The following is a 26,835-nucleotide window of genomic DNA, read 5'->3' on the forward strand; positions in this document are numbered from 1 at the left end:
TCATTTGTACCATAACCTTAGTGATTAACATACTTGTCTTCTCCCTGTAGTGGCAGAAATATGTTTCGCTGAGACAAGCCAGTCAGTTGATGAGGGTGAAGTGGTAACATACACACTCTCTAGTAGTGTACCATCATCTAATCATTTAATGTTTACAATACATTCTGTTGATGGGACTGCAACAGGTTAGTGATATACATTACCACCACTAGTATTAGTGTATTGTTGTAGGAGGTGATGATTATATGGCTGGTCCTTATATTGTAACACTACATGCTGGAATGACCAGTGTGACTGGACAAGTGACAACACTTCACAATGGCAATATATATGAACGAGATGAAACATTTAGTCTAACAATTAATGAAACACAACTACCTACCAGAGTGGAAACAAGAGATAATTGTGTGCTTGACCTCACAATTGTTGATATTGATAGTAAGTGTATATACAGTAGTAACTAATATACATATATTACATCATGGATGCTCTTGATTTTTGTTTGAGTTGATGCTTCATGCACAATTCCATGTCGTTCTGTTTTCAAATGTCAACAAACTAAAAAAGGATATTAACTGTGTACCTGTACTGAATTTAATGATTATCATATACCTGGAGTTAATGGATTTTTGCCCAATGATGCTGAAAATTGGTGTAAACAAAAATATATACATATGTGATCCACAAATCTGGTCTATATCTTCAGAGGGAAAATACAAGACCTTGTAGATCATTATTTATAAAGTTGTGCATAACATCACATCTGCAGTAATTATGGTTTTGATCTACTTTTGCTTGTCCAATTCACTTTTCCTCACTTTCTAGTCATCAACATCACATTTGATCAGCCAACATATGCTGTTGATGAGGGAGTTATACCACTAGTTCCAACCATAACCCTCAGTAATCCAGCATCATTTGGCTTCTCTGTGAGTGTCCTTGTTGAGGATAGAGCAGCTACTGGTAAGTGTTAGTAGATGTTATTGACTAGTGGTCACTTTTATACTGTACAGAAACTGATGATTACACTAATACATTGCCTGTTATTACAATCCCTGCTGGAATGACCAGTATACGAGCCAATCCCATTGGAATAGTGGATGATACTATAGTGGAATATAATGAGACATTCAGCATCTCATTATCATATCCAGATTATGTTATTGATGGAGACTATACTGAAGTTACAGTGACTATAATAGATAATGATCGTAAGTGTATTAGTCATACAATGGGACCTAGTATTATTATAATACACTAACAGGTGTCAGTGTGAGGTTTACACAGGACATATTCAATGGATCAGAAGCTACAGGGTATCTGTTAGTATCATTAGAACTACTAGGAGGCACAGTTAGTATTCCATTTGGTGTTACTGTTATACCATCAGAACATGTTCCATTACAACTACCAGAGTGTGCTGAAGGTAATAGTACTGTGTACTTACAGGTTGTTAAAAGGGTTCTTTGACAGGTGATGATGACTTTAACACTACCAGTCAGGTTGCTAGATTTGAAGTTGGAATGACAACAAGTTCTGTCACTATATCACTGACTCCTATTGGTGATGATGATGTTGAGATATGGGAAGAGTTTGACTTATCATTACAAGTGTCATCATCACTATTTGATGGTAGGATAACACGTGGTGATCGTTATACTTCAACTGGTCTGATCATTGATCCTCAGAGTGAGTAAAAAGGATTTGTTATGTCAATGCTAAACTAGTAAATGCTATCCACCATAAATAATAGTTATAACACACACCCCTGAGGTTTATATATTTGATTTGTAAATACGATGCCTAGCCTGCACCGATTATGCCAGCATAATTTGGGGCATAATAGGTAGCTAAAAGCATTGAGCATAATGCCAGCGCAATAGGCACACGTTTCATGCATTGGTTATCAGAGAAGCTAAAACTCTGCCTATTTTGCATGATGCAGAATGGGATGGTGTGCAAAAACGGTAAACATCAGATTAACAGCTACGTTGTGAAGAAAAGATTAGTTAAAGATCGATATACTCTAATAGAACAGTCACTACATATTGAAATATCCTATTAGAAAGTTCACAGATACATTAGATGCTCTAATAATAGAACAGTCAAGACACAATTTTATATGAGAACATTTGGATCATATTGAGACACAACTGGGCATAATCAAAGCATAATAGGAAAAATTTTGGAGAATTGCTCAAAAGCTTAATAGGCAATTTCAAAAGCATAATAGGCAACAATGCCAGAAGGCCACACAAAACCAAGTAAGTGTGATATCAATTGTTTCATGGTATGCTGTGTGCACAGATCTAAGAGTTAAGGTGCTCATTTATAACATGGAAGGAAATAAGAGTCTAATGGCTAACATTAGCTATTGCTATGTTTTGTGTCACAGGAATAATCTTATGGCGTTTAGCTAGTTACGTTGAAGTATCCCCGTTATCATATGAGACCAATCTATATATATAAAGCTGAAAAGCCATCTGTCTGTCTACAATTCCGATGGCATCCAACGATTTTCTTGCCAGCTGATGTACGTATCGAAGCGTTTTTTTGTGTCAAACTAACCACCCATCATCTAAGAATTACCTCGCTTTTAACCTTTTTAATGAAGCTTCTAACTGCTGTCATTCGTCATTTACAGCGCGATTGGTGCAAGGGTGCAGACAAAAATTTGCTCGAATTCTTTCTGTAAACTGCATGCAAACTGCAAGTAAACACCTATTCCATTCAACTTAAGCATGTCTTTATAAACAACTTATAGGTTCAAGCAATTCACAGATGACATTTGGTGAAATTGGTAGAGAGTTCAACTTGTGATTGTGCAGTACCAGATCAAATCCTAGTAGTAGCATAGCCTCTTTTTTTTGTTTTTTCTTTTCACCTTACCTTTTTGGTTACAACTTTTTTTTTGCTTCAACAACCTTTTTGGTTACATGTTTTTCTTTGTTACAACTTTGAATTCTGTTTTGGCAATCCTTTTCATTTACACCGTTTTTCTGTTACATGTACTGCACATGTATGCCATATCATACCGTTATTCTTCTCACTGGATACCTGCTTACCATCGCTTTTTTTTTTCAAGTGTTTTTGTCCTTGCAATCAACGCAGTTTTTACTTTACTGAAGAAGGTGTTGAGGTGATGACAAGATATTTATTACATTATATAGGCTAGCATTAATTGCTTCAGTGCTTTGGCCTATTTTTGTTTTACTTTATTGTTAGCTAAGTTAAGTAATTGTAGTCTCAATATCCAGTTTGTTAGGTTAGGTAATGCAAAGGCTGCAGCACATGTTACCTTCAGTGCTGGCCACTTAAAGCTTTAATAAGACTTTAAGTATACAGAAATTAAGAGTGTAACTAATGGCATGTAAGGACTGCACAGGTATCAGTCACAACAATCTATCACCTTACTTGAATGCATAACTGCTGCACCATACCAGTGCTGTAGGGAAATGTACACTGATGCTACATGTTACATTATGTACAAATTCATTTCTTTTTTAGTCAGTAAGCCAAATGTCATGTAGAATCTGAAACGGTATCATTACCTGCATTGCCTGTATGACAGTTACTACTAACACTCTATTATTGTTTACACCTTTGTGGTAAACACAATGGGATAATATAAGGCTTAGCTTAGAGCTACACCAAGCTCACATTCTTTAAAAGTGACATCGTTATCACCATACATGCTACATAGTTACATGAATGGCACTGATGTTTAATGCTTGGTTCTCATTGCTTAGTTAATGTGGAGATGGCTCTGCACATTTAGCACATAACACACACACACACACACACACACACACACACACACACACACACACACACAGTATGGCAAGTGCTGCACTGTAAAGCAGGTACTGTATGTACAAATTCATGTATTTTGTTGTCAGCATCAGCGTGCATAATAGGACAGGTACTACTACTAGCACCATTTGTACCTGTATGGTAAACGCTATAGGTAAACACAATATACCACAGTTTGATTCTGAACATTATTGGTGCAACATTTTCTACATGTGTGCCTTGAAGCATAATCACGTTAAACTAAGTTAAAGTATATAAACTAAGTTAAAGTACAGACAAGTGATGTTTTATACTTTGCTTTCCAATGCTGTGTAGAATTTTTGTCACTAGATATAGCTACATGATTAAACTTAGTGTAAAGTGCATGACATTGTAAGCAGTCCTGCGCCATAGGGCAGGTACCAGTGCTAGTCCACAATACAGTCACACAGTTTATACTTCTATATGATGAGCACCATAAAATATGTATATTAATTTTACAGATACTAGTTACTGTTTTCTGACCCTGTTTGAGGGACAGTAAATTGTGCTGATGTCACTAGCCATTCAGTGACATTATGAGTGGCAATGCAAGATGTGCACGACATAATGTGACCGGATCTACAAGAATCCCACGTGTTAGCGCAAGCCTAATTTTACGGTAGAATGCAATAAGCACAATGGGTGAAATATTTATGAAATTGAAAATATTCCATAAATTTTTTGAGTACTTGTTTCACAATGAAGGAAGGTGACAACAGCAAAAACTATGGTAGCATCATAATCTCCAAAGCAGGAGAAGTTTGCCAATCTTTGCTTCATTCAGTACACTTAAGGAGAGAGAAGATAATTATAAGTGTTACGTTGGATGAGCAGATTGTTATCATTTTTTCTCTCACTTTTTTCCTTTATCCTTGTGGTAGGAAAGGCCTGGAAAACATAACTTACCCAGCAATGGATTCACCTATTAATGGAAAATCTTATGATGTAAGTTGCATCCCGGTAGAGGACTGCATTCAAAAGTTATGACCGTTTATTTAAGCGTCTTTAGTTTATTTTCTGTATTATCATAGTACAAATTGATTTTTCTGCTGTTGCCACTTTGTAACGCTGTAGCTTCAAAAGTACTGGGATTCTAGAGCTGAAACTTTGGTTGGCCGTTCTTTTGGCTATCTGGATAAAGAAAATGTAGTAAAATAGAATTTGAAAAATGTGCTAACATATGGGTTTCTTTCAGATCCGGTCACATATAGTCCCTTACTTTACATAATCCACTAAACGTTCCTGAAATTTCAGGAAACCAGATGGGCTTGCATATATACAAATGCTGGCTATGTTATAAACATAATATCTCTGTAGTTGTCACTTGATTAAGACTCTATTTAACTGTTTTGTTCAGGAAGGTAACCGATCATGCAGTTTTCACTACTTTAATGACATTTTAATCAGTAGTTATTTAGTTCACAACTTATATACAGTACATTAGAGCTGTGACCTGGATCCAGCAAATTATTGACTCTCCATAACTGATTGCCGCACATACAATTATTTCAAATTGTGTAGCTATCTACTAAAATGACTACTTGTGTTATTAAAATTGTGAGTAGTAGCATCTGTACTGCAAGTTTGAACAGAGACAGAGGAAGCATTAAAAGTGCATTAGTTATACTGGGATTGAAATTAGTAAGGAAGTGAATGAAAAATGTACAGTAGATTCAATACCCCATTGTGATTTTTTTGTTCTTTTTAAAGACCTTATAGCGTACCATTTTAGAAACACTTCGACTGCTCTTGCTGACTGTTCTATTAGAGTATACCATTTTTTTAGCAGAAAGTGGTTGGCCATCCTTAACCAGTTTAGCAGATAATTGGGTGGGTTTTGAGCTAATTCGTCAGTAATGTCCGATGGCTGACCACTACATGTATAATCTGCTCTGCTTGCTGTATGTACAAATCAATCTTTTGTTGTGGCTACTTTGTAAGGCTGTAACTCTCAAAGTTATTAGCATTATGAGGTTGAAATTTGCCAGAGCATACACATATAAATATGCAGGATTTGAAAAATGGGAGTTTTTACAAAGCCGGCCACATTTTGTCACTACTGTATTACGACCATACTTTTGCTGATACGTAGTCGCATACTTTATGCAGTCTGTAAATGTTCAGTACTATTATATTGAATCATTTATTTGTTTAAAATTTATTATTTGTATTTTGTACAGGTTGTATTCAAGATGGACATTGCGGACCAGTAAGTTCTGTAATATGCCTAACAATAATGTGTCTGCATACACTAGTAACTGATTTATACTTTAACTTTAGAAATAGTAGTCAAATGTTTAAAACAACTTTTTCCACATCATGTTCTAATCTGATGACCACAACCTTAACATTTGTTAACAAACTGTTGTGGCTATTAAAAAAATATTTGGCATAGATACTGTAGGACAATTGTTCTTGAAAAGATTACTCAGAAGTCAATTGACTTTAGCAGCTAGGGATGCGCCGATTTTGCCGGCAAATTTTTTGGAAAAATACATTGGTAAAAGCAAAGAGCAAAATGCTGGAAAAATAGGTGGAAAATTGGAAAAATGGGCACCAAGGAATGGCAGCTTAGCACATTTTGTATGAAAAAGATCGAGATACTCTAATAGAACAGTCACGCATGGTATTAGCATGATTAGGATAGCATGAGCTCATAGGAAATGGTGACAAAAGATCGAGATACTCTAATAGAGCAGTCACTATGTACAAAATATTCTAATAGAGCAGTCACTATGTACAAAATATTCTAATAGAGCAGTCACACATGCTTGCAAGCTTGAGATACTGCAATTAATTTTTACTGATGCTCAGCAAAATAGAAAAAACCCGAGCAAAATATTGAGCAAAATAGGTGAAAAATAAAAGAATTGCTGGAAAGAAAAATAGGTGGAAAAAAAAGCAAAATAGGCTCATCCCTATTAGCAGCCATGTGACTTATGTAGCTTGAATAAAGGTAATTTAGTAACCGTCTATGAAATATCAAAACCACTCAGTATTATGCATGCAGGGCATTTTGCAGGGTATAATCTGCTTAAGAGATAATCAAATATACATATATGTATTACTTTAGGTTTATGGAGACTTCTGCAAAAAGGAATGTCCAGCGAATGATTTCCCACCACACACTACACTACTACAACAACCAGTTATGCTGAATGAGAATGCTTTCGTTGTTATTCCATCAACCAGAAGACCAGAATTTGGAGATGAGTTCACATTTTATGCTAGTTTCAGTCAAGCCCCAAGTACTACAGCATATTTACTCTTCTATGGCACTAATGCAACTACTATTAACTTTGCTGTACAGTTGGATGGTGTAACAATTCAAGGCAGAACCACGTTAACTATTCAGTATAGTAATGATCGAGCTACATTTGATATTCCTTTATTGAGTGATGGAAATGAACACTGTCTGTTGTTTACATTTCCTCTAATAAGAGTGTTTGTGGATGATGTGCAGGTTGACCTTTCAGGAACAGCAAATTTGGGTTTCTTTGAGCTTCCAGCTTCAGGTGTCACCGAGAACTTGGGAGTAAGTATTATAAAGTATGGGCAATACATAGTAGTTTAGTTGTAAGTTTGTATTTGCAGCTGAAAAATATTCATAAAAACCTACCTCGTTAATAGTAACCTTGCTGTGTTAGTTAGGTATGATCAAGCCCAAGTGCTGCTTGACAAAATAGCTACACTGAGTTTGTAATTATTCCATCTAATTGTTTACTTAGAGCATCTTAAAGAAGCAGGCTAGATATTAATGTTGCTTAGACCAAGGTATGCACTTTCATGTACTGCAGAAAATGAAGAATTTACTCTTATCCCTCGTTATATCCCAGTGAAGGTATACTTCAAAACGATTTACGTACTTCAGCAATATGGTAGTTATTGCCTGAGCAATAGTTATTGCCTGAGCAATAACTACCATATTGTCCAGTAAGGTGTTATCTAATCAAAAACAGCCAAGCTGTAAAAAAAGGTGCGGCCCACAAAAAGGCCATGGTGAAAAAAGATGTGAAATCCAAGGTGGCGGCCAAGAAATGGCTGTGATGGTAGGTTAATGGTAAAAATTTTAATAAAAACAATTCAGGTGAATTTTGTGCCAAGACCAAGTGGCACAAAATTCACCTGAATTGTCGTTATTAAAATTTTTACCATTAACCTACCATCACAGCCATTTCTTGGCTGCCACCTTGGATTTCACATCTTTTTTCACCATGGCCTTTTTGGGGGCCGCACCTTTTTTTACAGCTTGGCTGTTTTTGATTAGATATCACTTCTTTTTGTATTTGTATACTGCAAAGCCGGCCTATGGCTGGCTTTGTGGCTTTTTTAACCCATGTGTTGTTTTTTTTTACCACAGGAAGAAGAAAAGAACTTATAGAAGATTTTTAATACTTCAATTATTTTTGATTTTATTAGTAATTATACAAATTATATACATATATTTATTACATGCCCATTATTCCCCACAGGATATTTTTTAGCAGCTGATCTCTCTACTGGGTGACTTAAAATATAGCTGAACTATATACAAGATGATTTCTTTGTAGCTGAACTCTCTACAAGGTGACCTCTTCTAGCTGATTTCTCTACAGGGTGATTTGTTTCTAGCTGAACTCTCTACATGTTATTTGTTTGCAGCTAAACTCTCTACATCCATGGTGGTTTCTTTGTAGCTGAACTCTCTACATGATGGTTTCTTTGTAGCTGAACTCTCTACAAGGTGACTTCTTCTAGCTGAACTCTCTACAGGGTGATTTCTTTGTAGCTGAACTCTCTGCATGATGGTTTCTTTGTAGCTGAACTCTCTACAAGGTGACTTCTTTTAGCTGATCCCTCTACAGGGTGATTTGTTTGCAGCTGAACTCTTTAGATGGTGATTTCTTTATAGCTGAACTCTCTCCAAGGTGACCTCTTCTAGCTGATCTCTCTACAGGGTGATTTGTTTCTAGCTGAACTCTCCACAGGTGATTTGTTTGCAGCTAAACTCTCTACATGGTGGTTTCTTTGTAGCTGAAGTTTCTACATGATGGTTTCTTTGTAGCTCAACTCTCTACAAGGTAACTTCTTCTAGCTGATCCCTCTACAGGGCGATTTGTTTGTTGTTGAATTCTCTACACAATAATTTGTTTGAGGCTGAACTCTCTACATGGCGGTTTCTTTGTAGCTGAACTCTCTACAAGGTGACTTTTTCTAGCTGAACTCTATACAGAGTGATTTGTTTGCAGCTGAACTCTCTACATGATGGTTTCTTTGTAGCTGAACCCTCTATAAGGTGACCTCTTCTAGCTGAACTCTTTACATTGTGTCTAGTTTCTAGCTGATCTCTCTACAGGGTGATTTGTTTGCAGCTGAAATCTCTACAGGGTGATTTGCTTGTAGCTGAACTCCTTACATTGTGTCTAGTTTCTAGCTGATCTCCGCAGGGTGATTTGTTTGTAGCTGATCTCTCTACAAGTTGATTTGTGTGTAGCTGATTTCTCTGCAGGTTGATTTGTTTGTAACTGATCTCTCTACAGGGCAATTTGTTTGTAGCTGAACTCTCTATAAGGTGATTTGATCTCTCTGCTGGCTGATTTGTTTGTAGCTGAACTCTCTAAAGGGTGATTTGCTTGTAGCTGAACTCCTTACATTGTGTCTAGTTTCTAGCTGATCTCTCTACAGGGTGATTTGTTTGTAGCTGATCTCTCTGCAGGTTGATTTGTTTGTAGCTGAAGTCTCTACAGGGTGATTTGTTTCTAGCTGATCTCTCTACAGGGTGATTTTTTGTAGTTGATCTCTCTGCAAGTTGATTTGTTTGTAGTCGATCTCTCTACAGGGTAATCTGTTTGTAGTTGAACTGTCTATAAGGTGATTTGTTTGTAGCTGATCTCTCTGCAGGTTGATTTGTTTTAGCTGAACTCTGTTTGTAGCTGATCTCTGCAGGTTGATTTGTTTGTAGCTGAAGTCTCTACAGGGTGATTTGTTTCTAGCTGATCTCTCTACAGGGTGATTTTTTGTAGCTGACCTCTCTTCAGGGTGATTTATTTCTAGCTGATCGCTCTACAGGTTGATTTGTTTGTAGCTGAAATCTCAACAGGGTGTATTGCTTGTAGCTGAACTCCTTACATTGTGTCTAGTTTCTAGACCATCTCTCTACAGGGTGATTTGTTTGTAGTTGATCTCTCTGCACATTGATTTGTTTGTAGCTGAACTCTCTACAGGGTGATTTGTTTCTAGCTGATCTCTCTACAAGTTGATTTGTGTGTAGCTGATCTGTCTGCAAGTTGATTTGTTTGTAGTCGATCTCTCTGCACATTGATTTGTTTGTAGCTGAACTCTCTACAGGGTGATTTGTTTCTAGCTGATCTCTCTACAAGTTGATTTGTGTGTAGCTGATCTCTCTGCAAGTTGATTTGTTTGTAGCTGAACTCTCTACAGGGTGTAGCTGAACTGTCTATAAGGTGATTTGTTTGTAGCTGATCTCTCTGCAGGGTAATTTGTTTCTAGCTTATCTCTCTACAGGTTGATTTGTGTGTAACTGATCTCTCTACAAGCTGATTTGTCTGTAGCTGATCTTTCTGCAGGTTTATTTGTTTCTAGCTGATCTCTCTACAAGTTGATTTGTTTGTTGCTGATCACTCTAAAGATTGATTTGTTTGTAGCTGAACTCTCTACAAAGTGTTTTGTTTGTAGCTGATCTCTCTACAGGGTAATTTGTTTGTAGCTGAACTCTCTGCACAGTGACTTATGTGTAGCTGAATTCTCTAGAGAGTGATTTAATTGTAGGTGAACTCTCTACAGGGTGCATGACTTGTTTATAGCTGAACTCTCTTCAGTGTTACTTGTAATGTTCTGAATCTCTACAGTGATATAATTGTAGCTTAACTCTCCACAGGGTGACTTGCTTCTTGCTGAACTGTCTATAAGATTAACTGTTTGCAGCTGAAGTCCCTACAGAATAACTTGTAATGTAATAGAATTCTATAATGGAGTAAATAAATTAGCTGAATGCTCTATTAGGGTGACTGTTCTATTAGAGTATCTCGATCTCGCATTTGCTACATGGAGTTGGCATTCGAATCATAACTCAGTGGTTTGTAATCCAATTCTTCTATACTACTGCAAGGACTTTCTATGCAGATTATTCCAGCTATACACCGATTTTCAGCTCATTGTTCTTAGCGGTTTGCCTAGTAGGCGTAAAAACTAATACTTTTTTATTACTAAAAATCGATTCAGTAATTGTGATACAGGTTGGTTTTTGTGTCATATCTCCGTGGTCTTAATCTCGATTCCTTTTAAACCACCAAAAGGCACTTCTACGATGGTTACTCCATGTACATAGCAATTTTCAACTCATTCCATGAAGTGGTTTACCCTGTATGCGTGACAACAAATCAATCTTGTTTTACGCGAATAATCGGTCATAACTCCTGAACCATTCATCGGATTTGCACCAAATTTGATGCTAGGGTTTGCCTTTGGACTCCCTTTCTGTGTGCCCAATTTCAAGGCAATCGGAGTACACGTTTGCGTTTTATAGCAATTGTTGCAAGTGTGCGAAAAGACAAAAAAAAAAACCAAGAAAAAAAAACCAAACTTTGGCCGCTCATATCTTGGAAATGGCTTGAGTGATTTCCTTTAACTTTGGAATGTAGACTCCCCTAGCTGGCAGGCAACTCTGCAGCAAATTTGGTTTCAATCGCATAAGCTATCACCGAGATTCAAAAGTGTGAAAATGACATTTTCTTTCTTCCTTGTAAATATACTCACGGTGTGGCGCGCCGGTTTCTTGGGCTGCACGACACACTACCATGTGTCTTGATATACCAAAAGTGCAATATTAGCAATGAAAATACAGTGTCAGCATAACATGTTTACACAAACTGAATATGAAGCCATATACATCAAAGTGCTCACAGTGTTTTACGTAGATATAAGTATCACAGTAGTTGGCTGTGACTCATGTCAATAACTAAGACAAGTACACAGAAAAATTTGGAATTTTCTACTAGCACAGTAGAGATATAACACTTCTCACTGTTTTACTGTGATTTAATATTGTGCACTACTCCTACTTGTTTCAGTACTTTTCATTGATGTGCTATGGTTGAAAATTCCAAATTTTTCTGTATACTTGTTTGTTAACTGTTTTTGTAAATAATTATTATGACTGGTGAACTCACGCATGCTGCGAAAGGAATGGTGCCGCGCACACCAGCTATATCAATTATCGTCTGAAAAGTGAAGTATCCATTACACTTCATTGTCAGCTATGTTTAACACGTTACACAGCATTTCGGATCAAGAACTGTTCGAAAAGCACCCCTATAATCAAAATAGCCACTATGAAAAATACGGACGACTTCCGTTACGAAGGGAAGTCATCATGTGCTACCGCCAAATCAACACTTTTCGCTGTCAGCAAAGATGATTGGGCACAAAGGAGGACACTGGTAAGTTCATAAAGAATGCATTGTACGTACTGCGGTATGCCAAAAGGCACCTCTAGGGCCGAAGCGACACCGAACAGTGAAAACATCAAGCCCGTAGCCTTAGCCGTTATCGAGTTACGCTTGTCTGAAGGCATCAGTCAGTCAGTTACTGAGTCAGTCCGTAGAAAATTCCGTTAAATAATTTTGTTTTTAAATTCCGTAGCAACTTGTTGAAAGCGTTTCGGGTTTAGTTTTACCTAACCAATACTGCCTCATCTTCGTCAGGGAAAATTGAGAGTGATTTTTGGGTGATTTTATTTTGTGGTCCCTACTATACAGTACGTACTGTATGATATTCAACTCCTGCTGAGATATAACTATAAAATTTATTTTTCCAACAATATGAAATAGATAATTAATGTACTGGTAATGTTGTGGCTATCATGTTGACATAAGAATAGAAAGGAATAGTACACACACCTTCCTATGTGGTTAAAGTGAAGGTAGCAGCATTTATAGTATTTTGCATGTGTGTATATACTACCTCTTAGAAGTTTTTTGGTGTTAGTTATTTTGTTTAACAGATAGTTAATTGCATATTTGCTTTTCTGTTTCACAAACTCAGGTTACAGATCCTGATGCAGTTAACCTACTAGTAGGAGGGATACCACCTGATGTTGGTTACTTTAGTGGAACAATCAATCAAGTAGCAATATTTAATGGATACCTGTTTGCTAATAGTTCAGTGTGTTCACTAATGGATACCAGTATTGTACGATATGGACGGTGTACACATTATCTCACACTTAGTGGGATCTGTCCACCACCAACTGTTGAAAGTACCGAATTCTGTTTGGAAGACCTGGACAGGTATCTATTTTTATACTTCTACTCCTATGTTTATTAATTTTATTTATTTATTCTTTATTTATTATTTTGACAAGAAGGCAAAAATAGTACAGATAGGTTTCATTAAATTGTACTACATGGTTTATGTGATGGGATCCACAGTCCAATTTTACAGTAGAATGCATTAAATACAATTGGTAAAACACTTACAAAGTTTTCACTTGTTTTACAATGAAGGAAGGTGTTTACAGGAAAACCTTGGTGGTTTTATACCCAATAAAGCCAGAGGAGTTTAAGAGTTTTTGTTTGTGTCAGTGGAGTAGTGATACAGGGATGAAAATAACAGTCGGCCATCAGCCAAAATCTGGCCACTTTGCTAGGTTGGCTGTCCATTCTATCCACAACCGGCCCACTAGCCGAACAATAAATAAACTGGAAGTTATGAACCATTATTAATGCACACTCGTGTGGTTACGTAACGTGCTGAGTTGTTTTTAATTTAAAATGGCCACCAACGTTTCGAGCGATGTTTCAAGTGCCGTTCACACGTCCAGTACTGGCAAGAGAGAATGGACTTCTACTTTGCAACCAAAACGACCAAAGAGACAAGTGTCAAAGGAGACTTTTTTCAAGTGGCAGCAAACCTACGAGCGGGAACATCTGTCTACGGTTTGGCTACGGGCTGATATAGACGACAAAGACAAATCTCCTGTGTCAACTCTTTGGTATGTTGTTTGTAGAAATTATGAAGGCAAAATTTGTGGGCACAAAAATTTCTCCAAGGCATGAATGGACGGTTCCAGCAATCAGAAGACGAGTAATATAATGGACCACACATGTAGCGAACAACACAAATCTGCAATGATGTTTTTTACATAGAGAACAAGCTATAAATCAACATGAACCAATCACCAGTTACAGCCCCATCGTTCAAAGGCTGTTGTCCTCAGCCATGGATCCAGCTGTGAGAGAGCGTGTGAAAAGGAAGTTTGATATCAGCATGGTTGCATGCAAGGATTCCGTTTCTAGTCATCTCTTCCTTTTCTAGTCATCTCTTCCTTGACATTGATGATATGTTACTACAATTATACTACCTTTACGAAAAATCCCCTAAGAAGTGCCAAGAACTTTCAGACATTATTGATGACTTAAAGGAGGTGTACGAATTACCTCAAGGGGAAAACTTACCTGTACGAGCCAGTGGAAGCCGCTGGATCGTACACAAACGTAAAGCTTTACAACGTGTTGTGGATTGCTATGGGGCTTACCTGAACCATATGTGACCATCTCAGCAAAAACTCAACTTGTTCGCACAATTTAAAAAAAAATTATTCACTCAGCATTATTAGCAGTATCCAAGGAATGGATCACCAAAGTTTCAGCCTTCTGTGGTGTGTAGTTTTGAAATTATAGCACTAGCCAGTAGGAAGAGTAAGATAATCGATTTGTACAGCGACTATACTGAAAGTAAACTACAGGCGCTTACATTCGCAGTCATAACTTCCATTTAGATTAGTCTACAACGTTGCAATTTGACCTACAATGTTCACCATGGATCAGCACATCAGCCAAGGTATAGTGTTAGCCCTGTAGATACTTGCACATATGGATATGAAAGCGGTTTAGTAGAAGAAATGATGACAACCTTGTTTACGTTTACCGCATCGTAAACAAATGCTTGTGACATGCACACCATTGAAGCTACAGAAATGAAACAAAGATTTTCGAACTTTTCATGAGCAAGCAAATAAGATGGTATATGTGACCGGATTTCATATAACAAGGCTTCCACACACACAAAATCGAACTTACGATTTTACCAGAAATGGATTGCTGGTCTAATACACTATCATATTTCACACTGTACTTCCTTCAGCACTGGCAAGTCTGGTTTCTGTAGCAGCTTTCTTCCGACCCTGTCAAAGCCACGAGTGTGAGATTGGCACCATTAAATGGCCATGGCTTTGTGATAATGGTGTGTAGTGAGCTGGGACTTCACAGAGAGCTCGCCAATAGTGTTCTCAGTCAATTTGGAGTAATTTGAGGGCCATGGAGGGCCATGGAAGGCCATGGAGAGCCCAAACTTGGCCTCTGGATTCCAATCGTCTTCTTACTTCATTTTACACCCGTATATTAAGACCACCGTCCACCCCCACCCTCCCACCCTATTACTACCACCTGTGATATTATTACCCGCTCGAAAAAAGCTGCTCAAAACAGGGCAAATTTTGGGTATCAGAAATGTATACACCCACTCAGTGATAGCTAGTGAACAGATGAACAATTGATGCAAATTTTGTTTGCACAGCTGTAGGCACTGGGAAGTTATTACACAATGATTCCTTAAAATCGCCATATCTCCTAACAAAGCTTTGTGCGTCGAAGCTTTGTTTTGTCAAATTCAGTCACATATAGTTTTAATCGATTTGAGTCTTCCTTCTTCGAATACTGGCCCGATAGAAACTTTCATATTTTTCTTTGTAGCATGCGTAATTTTACAAATTATTTTTAAATTTCATTTTTCTCAATACGCATGCTTGTGCGAACAAGTCGGTTTTTTGCTGAGACGGTAACATATTGCAACACTTGTGGAAGACAAATTGATCAAGAGTGTGGACAGGCAACGTTTAAAGGGTTACCTTCTTAAATGGAGGCAGGCCACAATGATCATTGGTTCAGCTTTGTATTGTATACTGATGCACTTAAGCCTGCCTCTCTCCTTAGTCTTACCTTACAGGATGATGAAATTGACATGGCACAGGGTATTAGCCACATTCTAAAGTTGCACAACTCTTTAAAGAAGTTAACTACACGAAATCCTGCTGAGTGGCCAGTGACAAAGGTGGCATTAAGCAAACTTAATGATGAGAATGGAGGTAAGGTGTATCAAGGGGCTGAGCTGCATGGTTTTCGAGACAGCACTATCAAAAACCTGCCAAGATTAAGCTCTAGCTGGTTTAAAATCACTTGATGAACGGATGCTTACTCGTTTAGAATGGTCAGGCATTGAATTTCTAAGATCAGTGCTCCTTTTACTGAATACTCAGAGTTGGCAATCACAAGAATCTTAATCAGAAGAAAGCTCCGCTTCTGGTGATGATCGTTTGATTGAAGTGAAGGCAGCCCTTGTAAGTATCACTGATATTTTTTGCACTCCCCTTCAGGCTAAAGGAGTTGACCTTACGTCAACCTTGAATGAGATTGAAGACATCGTAGAGTATGCCAGGACTTACGTACCTTCAGATTGGACATGAAAGTTACAGGAAGATATGGTATCAGCTACACTCTTCACCCGATTCAGTCAAGTGGCCTAATGCGCTACTGGTTAGTGAATTGCTTTTTACCTTACCTTTTTCAACTGCTAAAGTGGAACGCTTATTTTCTACCTTGAAGATCATCAAGAATGAAAGAAGGACGAATCTCAGTTGTTCCACACTTAATGATCTGCTGGAAGTGAACACGGAGGGTCCCAGTTTGAATGACTTTTCAGCTGATGCAGCAGTGGACCTATGGTGGAGTGATTGTTTAACTGGAAGAAGAGTTAACCAAAAGCCTCGAAAAGAGTACTGTCAAAGAAGGAAGGAAAACTCTGAACATAGTGAATCTGAGGAGTCTGAAAATGAACTAGAATTGCAGCAGTGGGATGACTGGTTTCATGATGATGAAGAATTCTCCAGCTCAGCTCCAAGTGATTCTCACCGCACTCCTTTTTTTACAGCTTAGCTGTTTTTGATTAGATAATATATACATAACCATATAAAATTACCAAAATTGCATGTCTGAGCATATAAATTTCAAAAATTTCCTTGGGGCGGGGGGGCATGCCCCAGAAGGCTCAATGCTTAGCATTTCAGAAGCACACTGTGGAACTACTACTTTGTAATGTGTCAGAACAGTCTCACCAATGGCCGACCAAATCATGTTGTGGTCTGACAACTTCAGTCCAAAACAAAAAAGTTATTTTCATCCCTGTGATGAAACCCAGAATGGAACAGAACGGAATGGAACCAATCGGGGCGCATGCTAAGTTAAAAATAGTTTTAAACAGATTGTGCACTGTTTCAAACTTTCACACAATAACTATAATTGTGCTAAAATTAGTTTGTTTCTGTTTAGTTATAGGCATGCTAGAAATCGTTCACTCGAAATTTCTATTAAATGCGCGACACATGGCATGTTGTGTGTAAATAAAATCCATCCAGTTTAGTTTAATACTGATGTCTAAAAGGTAAACCACTGTGGTATTTTCATGTTGTAGTGGTATTCAAGCTTTTTAGTAAAAGTGATGCTGGTTTCCTGAAGCAACTGTAATTCTACCATTATTGGCAGCGATTTATGAGAGTTAGCGAACTGCAGTATGTTATATTAGCAGTGCTTACAAAAAATAGTTTAGCAGCTTAGCTAAATGATCATTGTTCAGCTTAGACGATTATACAACACACTCTTACAGTAGGCATTAAATAGAACCGTCGAGCAAATGACTTCTAGCATGTCTATAAACAGAAACAAACTAATTCTAGCACAATTCTAGTTATTGTGTGAAAGTTGGAAACAGTGCACAATCTGTTTAAAATGATTTTTAATTTAGTGCACATCCCGATTATTTCCATTCCGTTCTGTTCCAATTCGGGTTTCATCACTACCCGTCTCAGTGTTCTTTAAGAATCGAAGAATGTTCTTTAAGGAATTTCAGAATCTTTGTAGGAGTTTGAGAATCTTTGTTCATGTCAGTATTCAGACAGCAAAGCCACTTTGATAGGAAGGCCATCAAGTCAAAATACGTAGTTAACCACAGTAATTTTTTTGTCATTAGTGAATATAGAATGGCTGTCCTGCTCAGAGGCATAGCTACACCTGACGTTGTCTGAGTATCAGAAAAAGTTTTAGTATGGCAGCCACACATGAAAAGTACTGTTTTTAATACATTCCACAAGTTTTTTTTTAAATTTTGATTCTATCCACCATGATTAATCTTTGTTCGTGCCAGTGTTTTCTTATGTTTCCATTGTCTTTTTCTCACAGTCTTTGCCTTTGCCCTGGTCATACGTATGTAGGGCCTAAAAGACCTGACTTGTATACCCAACAATAGTTTAGTCTTTTATGCATGGGGAATGTGATGCTGTATTTAAGTTACATCTCCATAACTTGCTGCATTTGTAAGTAATGACTGTTTAATTAAGTGCCTGTAGTTTATTACTGTACATTTATATATATACACCTGCTCTCTAGCTTCTAAAGCTCTCAGCGTCTAGTGCTACAACTTTGGTTTAACCTACTATTGACTATGTAGATAATGGAAAATGTAATAATTAATGGAGTTGAAACAATGCATGAACCTGTGGGGTTTTTACACAGACGTGTAAGTTACAATTGCTGTCTATAGTTAGTCATTCTGATATGGTAACTTATTATATTATCGTTATTCTTCTTGTTTAGGTGTGATCCATCATTGAGGTGTTTCCCAGGTATCCTTGCTACTCACACTTGTCAATATGTTCCTCCAAGTAAGAATGTATTGATGTAATAATTTGGTATTATTACATTGTGAATTTTCAGTTTGTACTAGTGATGATGATTGTCGTGAAGGATCTTATTGTGGAGAAGAACTGCCATCTTATATTAGTGAGGGTTACTTAGAGTCTGATGCATCAACAATTAGTGGTGAAGAGACCAGTTACATTTCATCATCTACCAAATTTGATGGACTAACTGTTATCACAAGACCAGCTACAGATCACCCTGATCTTGATAGAGACCTGACAATATTTGCTATCCTACAACAAGATAGTGACAATGATGGTTATGTTATTGCTAAAGGTGCTGACAGGAGCACAGTAGATTGGGCATTATACTTACAATCCAGTGAAAGTCAAATAACACTATCATATAGAACAGTTAATGGTACAACGTATATGATAACCTTTATGAATGTGGCTATTGCTGATGTTTACAACCACTCTGTTAGTGCAGTAATAGATGGTACTAATAGTAGAGCTCTACTCTTTATTGATGGAGAGATTGTTGGAGTGGAAGAAGATATCCCAGAATGTCAATTCCAACCAGGAGTAGGTTTTTCATAACATTCTATTTACACAATTTAAGTATTTTCCAATATGTGCATAGATCTGCCTTATATAATTCATTACAATAACCGATTCACTTAGTAACCAATTGCAATAGATGCACTCCTGTGTACCCTCAACAACTGTACTGTTGATGTTTATAATGGTAGCACTGCAAAGCATTAGGTTAGATAAGGTCATCAGTTCTTATGTACCTACATCAAACTTAGCCAACTTAATGGGACACATAACAGCTATAAGGGTCAAAATTATAACAGCCAATGAAAGATGATGAGCAAAACTCTCCTTTACTAGCATGATTAGAACTTACAGGAGGACATATTAGGCAAATAAACAAAAACTGGCACAGTTTTTAGTCTAACCTGAATAAACTGTGTTGAACTTTTGTCGTACACGGATTGTAGCTGATATCTTCAATATTATTGCAGATGTGTTTCTGTTCAGTAATACATATTAAAAACCCACATACATATAGTTAACACCATTTCCACAATGTGACTATCTTAGCAAAAGCATAGCTTTAGTCACTTGCACATACACAGGGGTGTATGTATGAAGGGTGTTTACGTTTACTGTATTGCAAAATAAACAGATGTGAAATGCATACCATTGGGGCTACAAAAACAAAACAAATCTTTTGAAATATCCATGAGTAGGTGAATTATGTTTTATTTTACTAAACGTATATGAATATTGAATAGGATGTCTTTATGAACAAAATTCTCTGTTGCAGTTCAATGATCTCCTCATTGGAGGGATACCAGAGGGACCACATATACAAAGTGTCAATGGTCGATTCAGTGGTACCATCTCATACCTTGCTGTCTACAACACTGCTTTAACCTATGGTGAAATAGCACAACTCAACTCCACAACTAATAGTAAATTTACTTTGGAGCGATATTGTAGAGAATATATAAAAGAAGAAGGATTGTGTTATCTTGGTGATAGTAGTGATTATAGGTATGTTGCTATGATTGTATGTAATGTGTATTGGTCCTCTATCCTTGTAATGGAATAAGATTGTACACTATAAATTTGTGGTCAATTGATCTAGCTTCTTTTGAATAATAAGTTTAGATGCATAATCTACCTAAACGTTTGTTTAATGTGCACAGCATATGCTTAGATAAGGAGGCATAGATATACTTTTGATTAGAGATTACACAGTTGTGGTGATATCAATTAGTACATATTAATTTTATCATTTATATGCATACCGTAATTACTTGGTTAAATGCTGCACCTTCAATAGTACAGTAGCTTCACTTGAGTGGTGCCACAATAATATAAAGGCTTCAATGTCAATTTTGGGCATCAAGTGATGGTCAAATTCAAATAGTCACCGCATCAATTATTATAACTCGAGTTAATAACTGCTGCAGTGTTTAACCAAGTAATTACAGTATTCAAGAATTTCTTGGTAGTTGCTTATAGCTGTGTACTTGGTTGGTACCTTTATATATATTTCAGGTGTGATGAAACTACCGAATGTGTCCCAGTAGTAAAGAACAGTATAGTTGTTAGTCTTCCAGTGTTATCTGGTGGTCGGCGTACTACTGAACAACGTCATTTAACGGCTCAATTACCACAAGCTGGTATTGACTTTAGCATTACTGATGTTGTTGGTCGTTGTGTTACTCCATGTTCCTGTAACACTCCTCAGTTAAGTGATAAAGTGTGTGGAGCTGATGGAAGAACTTATGATAGCCAATGTTATGCTGATTGTGTTCGTGTACAAGTAAGTGATGAATCCTGTGTAGAAATATTGGTGGGATTTTTTCCCTTGTTTCTTTGTTAATGATTGACTATGTGTAAAGCAAACAGTTGAAAATGTGCAGTGTTGTAGAAAATGTTCACTGAATTATTTTATTCGTAGCACTTATTAACTACATTACAATAGTGCCACTTGCTTTGTTCCTGTTTGCTATTTGAGTGTCCAGAATTTTCCATCGTGATATTCTATAAGACATTTAGACACATGAGCGTATTGTAAACTATTGTTTTGAGCTGCTGCAGCTTGCTTTCTTGTTTATGCAATTTCCATGACTTGTATATGCAATATTTATTATGAAATTCCCATTCCCATGACAATTGCCATGAGTAGCTGAGTCACACTATCCTAAAAGTAAGCCCTGTACTACTACCAAGAGTTCATAACATAAAAAGAGAGGAGAGTGTCCTACTTCAGTATAGCCTGTACAAACGCGTATCTCGAAGTAATGCAGTAAAACTTTGATTTCTTTAGGATATCATGTCAACACATACAGTGTTAAGGAGCACTGACAATGACTTCAGTGAACTGCTTATTAAAGCCATAACTACAACAGTCATTGAAACTTAATGCTGAGTAGAGACCTGACCAACTAACACATTGTAAGTGATATAGGTATTGCATCATAACTTTGAGATTCGCGTTTGTACAGGCTATACTGCACTAGGACACTCTCCTCTCTTTTTTATATTATGAACTCTTGCTACTACGTAGTCTTTCACAAAACCAGCTAGTGACAGTTAATTTGTTTAGCATATTTATAGCCTAATACCGTACCTGTTTCACTGCCCATACAAAAGTCTCAATAGTAGCAGTGAAATTTATCCCGTATTTCACTGACAGCAGTGAAAAAGTTGTAATTGCAATTTCATTGGCTAGAATTTATGTTAACAATGTAGCGTCAATTAGTGTTGACACGTGTTTACTACATAGTGACAAATTGCGTACATAGCAATGCTAATGCAGCGAGTATGGTATTAATTGGGAATAGCATGAGTAACAGTGAAATTTGAGATAAATACCATGAGTGTTGTATTGGAAATTTTCCCCCATTTCCAATACAACACTCGTGGTATTTATCCAAATTTCACTGCTACTCATGCTATTACTAGTACATATTGCAACGCTTACGACTTTAATTACTAGATTTAATACAAGGTTTAAGTGCAGGGCTTAATATTGGTCAGCGTTGAAACCGGGTCGGGTCTTCCGGGTCAACCGGGTCACATTTTCTCCGGGTCATCCGGGTCTGACCCGGTTTACAAATTATCCGGGTCTGACCCGGATTGGATCACGTGAGAAACTAAATTGATCGTTTAACGACGTGGAACCTATAAACGTTAGTCGCGTAGCTCTTTCGTGAGCCACGCCCACTTATTGTGTTACAAACATACGCTCAGCCACGCCCATTTATTAGTAAGTGCAGTCTGTAGCATGTAGCTGTGTCCGTTGCTGTCTACAAGCTTACGTGGAGCCACGCCCACTATTCGATTATTGTATGAGTTGTATATAGTCTAGGTCTAGTCTTGCAGCAGGATAAGTACTTTTGTGAGCCACACCCATTTTATTATATTGGGAAAATGCAATACTAAGTATGTATGAAGCCACACCCAATTGCTGTCTGTAAACTCACAGTAACTACGTGGAACTAAACCCACTGACTGATTTTTAAATTATAAACTTATCGGCGTAGTTATTACATAACTACTAGTTTACTCAACACGAATCGAACGCTAAAACGTAGTCTCGCTCGCTCAAGAATACCCGAAACATAGCTCTTATCACGCGCCTCGGCTTAATTTAATCTGGGTCACATCCGGGTCAAATCCGGGTCTGACCCGGATTGCTATCCGGGTCAGTGGGTCATCCGGGTCAGTGGTAGTGACCCGGTTTCAATGCTGATATTGGTATATAAGAAGGTTTTTTAAGGCACTCATTATTGTTTTAACAGCTGTTCATATCCAAAACTAACAAAACCACCTATTATCAACACTAAAGCCTTCTCCAAACTATATACCATTAATGTAGAGTTGTTGCTGTCACTTCAAATGTACATCATTACACAATTACCCATTACTTCAAAGCAATGAAGCATGCTGTAGTTACATACATATTTCTCTGAGAAATGAAGTTAAGAATACATACTGTATTACTCTGAGGCCAGTTGGTAGTATTAACATTACAGGTAGCAATAAGATTCTCTAATGTAGTTTAGCCATCGTGGCATACTTTGCTCCACATAGTATGTTGGCCAAGCTCAACCTAATATCATACTCACTGAAAGTGATCATTCAAACAATGTACAACAGATCATCAAGCACTCATTATAAAATGGATAAGCTTAATGCAATACATATTAATTTATCAGATAGAATGTTCGGTGGTTGTGGTAATGAAAAGAATTAAGTTTGTTGAAATAAAATGTATACATGTTATTATCAAGTTACTGATGATTTGGCATTATTTGTATATCCCTAGGTTATAGATTCTACAGGACCCTGTGCATTAACATATGCAGAACTGTACAGGATGAGGAACCCCTAACCACCATATTATAGGAGATGACTTCTACAATAATGACTTCTACAATAAACACTACATTATATTATATTAGCAAATAGAAATGCATATAAATTATTATGAACACTATTATAGACACTGTGTGTTTATGTAAATGCCATTATATACAAAATGTTGTGCTTATTGTGTATGTTAAAGCATGTTGAAGGGTTATATTCTATGAATAATGCACATGGCTGGATGCAGAGTGTTTTGTTGTATAAGGTCATGTTGTACATAGTTAATATTTCCTAGTGGACTCATGCTAAAGTCTAGTAAAGACAAAATGTGACTGGGCCTGCGAAAACAGGGAATGTGGGTACAAACTACACCCTGTCACACTAAAGGATGTATCTCAGTACTGAAACAGAATATTTGCATTACAAAGCCGATGAAATTCTTACTAGCTGCTAAAAGTTGCATTGCCATAGCATTTTGGTATAAAAAGTTATGAGTGATGAACATTTGAAAAAGTAGGTAAAAATCATATGCCCTATTTTCAGAGGCCCAGTCACAAATGGTAACATGGCAGCTTATTATTGGTTGTGTAGGTTGTGAGTATACACTGATGCAAGTTATGGTAACTTACAGCCTCCTTGTATATAGTGTACCCTTTAATCTAGAAGTCACATGTAATGTAAACTTATGTTGACATTGATTACAGGTGTACTTACTGTTCATGACTAACTGTTTATTTACACTGTACTAAGTGGGTTCAACGAATCTAGAAGTACCACATGCACAATGAAGTGATCCATGATCCTTACAAGGGACTAGTTGTAAGTGACTTGTAGCTAATTATAAAGAGATGGTACTGGTTGTAAAAATCAGATCCCCTTTTGGACAATGTTCCTACCAATGGTAGGATTGTATTGAAGCAATGGGCATGCATAAACTCATTACAAAAGAATTGGTTGAATTTCTGTGTCAAGATTGAGGTACTCTATGGAGCAGTCACTAGTCCAGTGGAACAATAGCAAATTAGGGATTGTAGCCTAGGCTTGACTCTTCATTCTATTATGCTTTAAAATTTAACTATTATGCTTTTGGAATTTCCTCCAAAATTGCTCATTTTTTGTGCTTTTACAATTAAAACAATGATGCAAAGCTGCAAACTGTTGCATAAAAATTTCATTAAGAATAGTTTGTACCTTACAACATCTGCTTCCCAACTTGAACAAATACTGCATGATAACTTAATCTTGGAGTCAAAACTTCAGCAATCACTAGGCTTGAGTCTGTTATGCTCCAAAATTTGCCTATTATACTTTTTGGCATTTCCCCAATTTTCTGTCTATTAGCTATGCTTGTTTTTATGCTTTTATTTTGTGTATGTTTTCTTTGTGTAGAGAAGTTCTTCATATGATAGAATGTAAATGGAAAATTGTCACTTCAACTGTAACATACAAATAAAATAGCATAGCTTGAAATTGGGATGTGCTCCAGAATTAGTAGACATATTAGTCTTTCCTTGGCTTCTCGAAAGCTTTCGACAGAGTGACTCACACCTGTCTTTTACTCAAAAATTGTTACATTATGGAATCAGCGGTTCTCTACATAATTGAATTAAGAGTTTTTTTAAAACTAATAGATGGCAACAAGTAATACTGGACAACTGTCACAGTGATCCATGTTGAGTGTCTTCAGGTGGACCCACAGGGCTCTGTTATGGAACCTGTACTTTTTTCCTTCTATATTAATATTATTAATGACCTGACAAACAATGTTTCTTCCACTATGAGGATGATACTATTATTTGCAGAGTTACCCATTCAAATGACAACATTGATAAGGTACAAAAGGATCTTGATACATTGTTCCAATGGTCAACAGACTGGTTTATGCTTTTAATATATCCTAATGTAAACACCTAATTCAAACAAATGTGCACCATTAAACTCCACTTATAAGATTGACAACTATATTATCAATAAAGTCAGATCAGCAAAATACCTTGGAATCACTATTACTCACAATCTTTTATGGAAAGAGCAGATTATAGTATGGCGGCTAAGTGAAAAAATCGTTCACTTTTTTATACAGGCACCAAACTTGGTACAACATTTGCTTAATCCATATACAATTTTGTATTAGATATGGTGTCATTAAAATTGCCAATCATATCACACTCAAAGAACCAGAAAATTAAAATCAGTAGAAAACACATTGGTGAAGCTGTAAAGTGCTTTGAGCTGGCTCAATAGTAAATATACCAAACTTTTCACCTGAGTAGACAAGCAAGGGACGGTCATATCCAAAAGCTGCATGATCAAGGGAGGTGTCCATCCAGGTCATTAGCTTGCCATTTTAAGAAACACGGAGGGTAATGGTATATGAAGCCATAGATATGCTATACGTTATTTCTATTGGATCATACCTGTACTTTAACACTGAAATATTGGCTGCATTAGAAATGTTTAAAAACAGGTTATTTTACTACATTAGAAAGGTTTTCTGACTACATCTGTAAATTTGAGATACATTCATGCTAATTAAGCAAAAACAAAAATTTTGGATGTACTTATATGGTTTCCTGCATGGCTAGAAATGGGCTTATCAGGGGTGGATCCAGGGGGGGGGGGGGGGTTCAAAGGGTTCTATGGAACCCCCCTTTTGAAAGAGCCTAGCCGCCGGCTCTCTTACTCGAGATACTCTAATAGAGCAGTCACAGTAGTCTTTTGAGTAGCAGTGTAGCAAGCTATGTATCTAGTTATAAATAAGGAAATATAGTTGGTGAAGGCATCTATGGTGAGGGGCAGCTATTGTCAGAAGGTGATGACCTTTTTTTAAAATTTTATTTTGGTCTTCAACTTACAGCTAGGCTGAAGTTGCAATTCCAAAGTGGTGGAACCACCCTTTTTAAAAGTTTGGATCCGCCCCTGCTTATAACCTAGTTTTATAGTTTCAAAACATGCCCTTAGGCAATGATTTTGCTGTGGCAGCATATCTCTAATGATTTAGTATACCTTACTCAACTTCCATAGAAAATTTGGTGCTTTTATCATAAAGTGAACGATTTTATCAAAATTTGTTGCTTAGCGGTTCTATTACCATAGATCCTTTACACATTAAAGGATCTATGCTATTACATAGATAGATAGTAGCTAACCATCAGAGAAGAACTACAATGACTTAGTGGCAACGCTAAAACGCACCTAGAGCCCAAACTACTGACAATAGCTGAAAGATTCGAATTTCATAAACGAAATCAGCTCGAGGGTGAGACGATCGCACAATACCTGGCAGAATTAGGGAGACTTAAGCTTACGCAATATTGTGATTTTCAATAGTACTTAGAGCAAGCTCTTTGCGACCGTCT

The 26,835-nt window shown here is 37.0% G+C and overlaps 1 protein-coding gene across 4 annotated transcripts in view; it reads left to right on the plus strand.

Moving 5' to 3' along the window:
• Positions 1-23,674, plus strand: part of LOC136246606 (uncharacterized) — a 102,436-nt gene extending 78,762 nt beyond the window's left edge. For all 4 annotated transcript variants that reach the window (XM_066038128.1, XM_066038130.1, XM_066038129.1 and 1 more), the window contains 14 exons: positions 51-185; positions 232-438; positions 826-963; positions 1,014-1,211; positions 1,265-1,426; positions 1,474-1,689; positions 6,015-6,043; positions 6,908-7,369; positions 12,877-13,121; positions 18,537-18,604; positions 18,657-19,165; positions 19,917-20,146; positions 20,657-20,924; positions 23,436-23,674. In XM_066038128.1, the coding sequence (XP_065894200.1) occupies positions 51-185; positions 232-438; positions 826-963; positions 1,014-1,211; positions 1,265-1,426; positions 1,474-1,689; positions 6,015-6,043; positions 6,908-7,369; positions 12,877-13,121; positions 18,537-18,604; positions 18,657-19,165; positions 19,917-20,146; positions 20,657-20,924; positions 23,436-23,501 (2,933 nt within the window). In that variant the 3' untranslated portion in view covers positions 23,502-23,674. The remainder of the gene's footprint in view (positions 1-50; positions 186-231; positions 439-825; positions 964-1,013; positions 1,212-1,264; positions 1,427-1,473; positions 1,690-6,014; positions 6,044-6,907; positions 7,370-12,876; positions 13,122-18,536; positions 18,605-18,656; positions 19,166-19,916; positions 20,147-20,656; positions 20,925-23,435) is intronic.
• The last annotated feature ends 3,161 nt before the right edge of the window (positions 23,675-26,835 follow it).

Source organism: Dysidea avara, chromosome 2 (genome assembly GCF_963678975.1).
Source record: "Dysidea avara chromosome 2, odDysAvar1.4, whole genome shotgun sequence".
Classification (NCBI taxonomy): Eukaryota; Metazoa; Porifera; class Demospongiae; order Dictyoceratida; family Dysideidae; genus Dysidea; species Dysidea avara.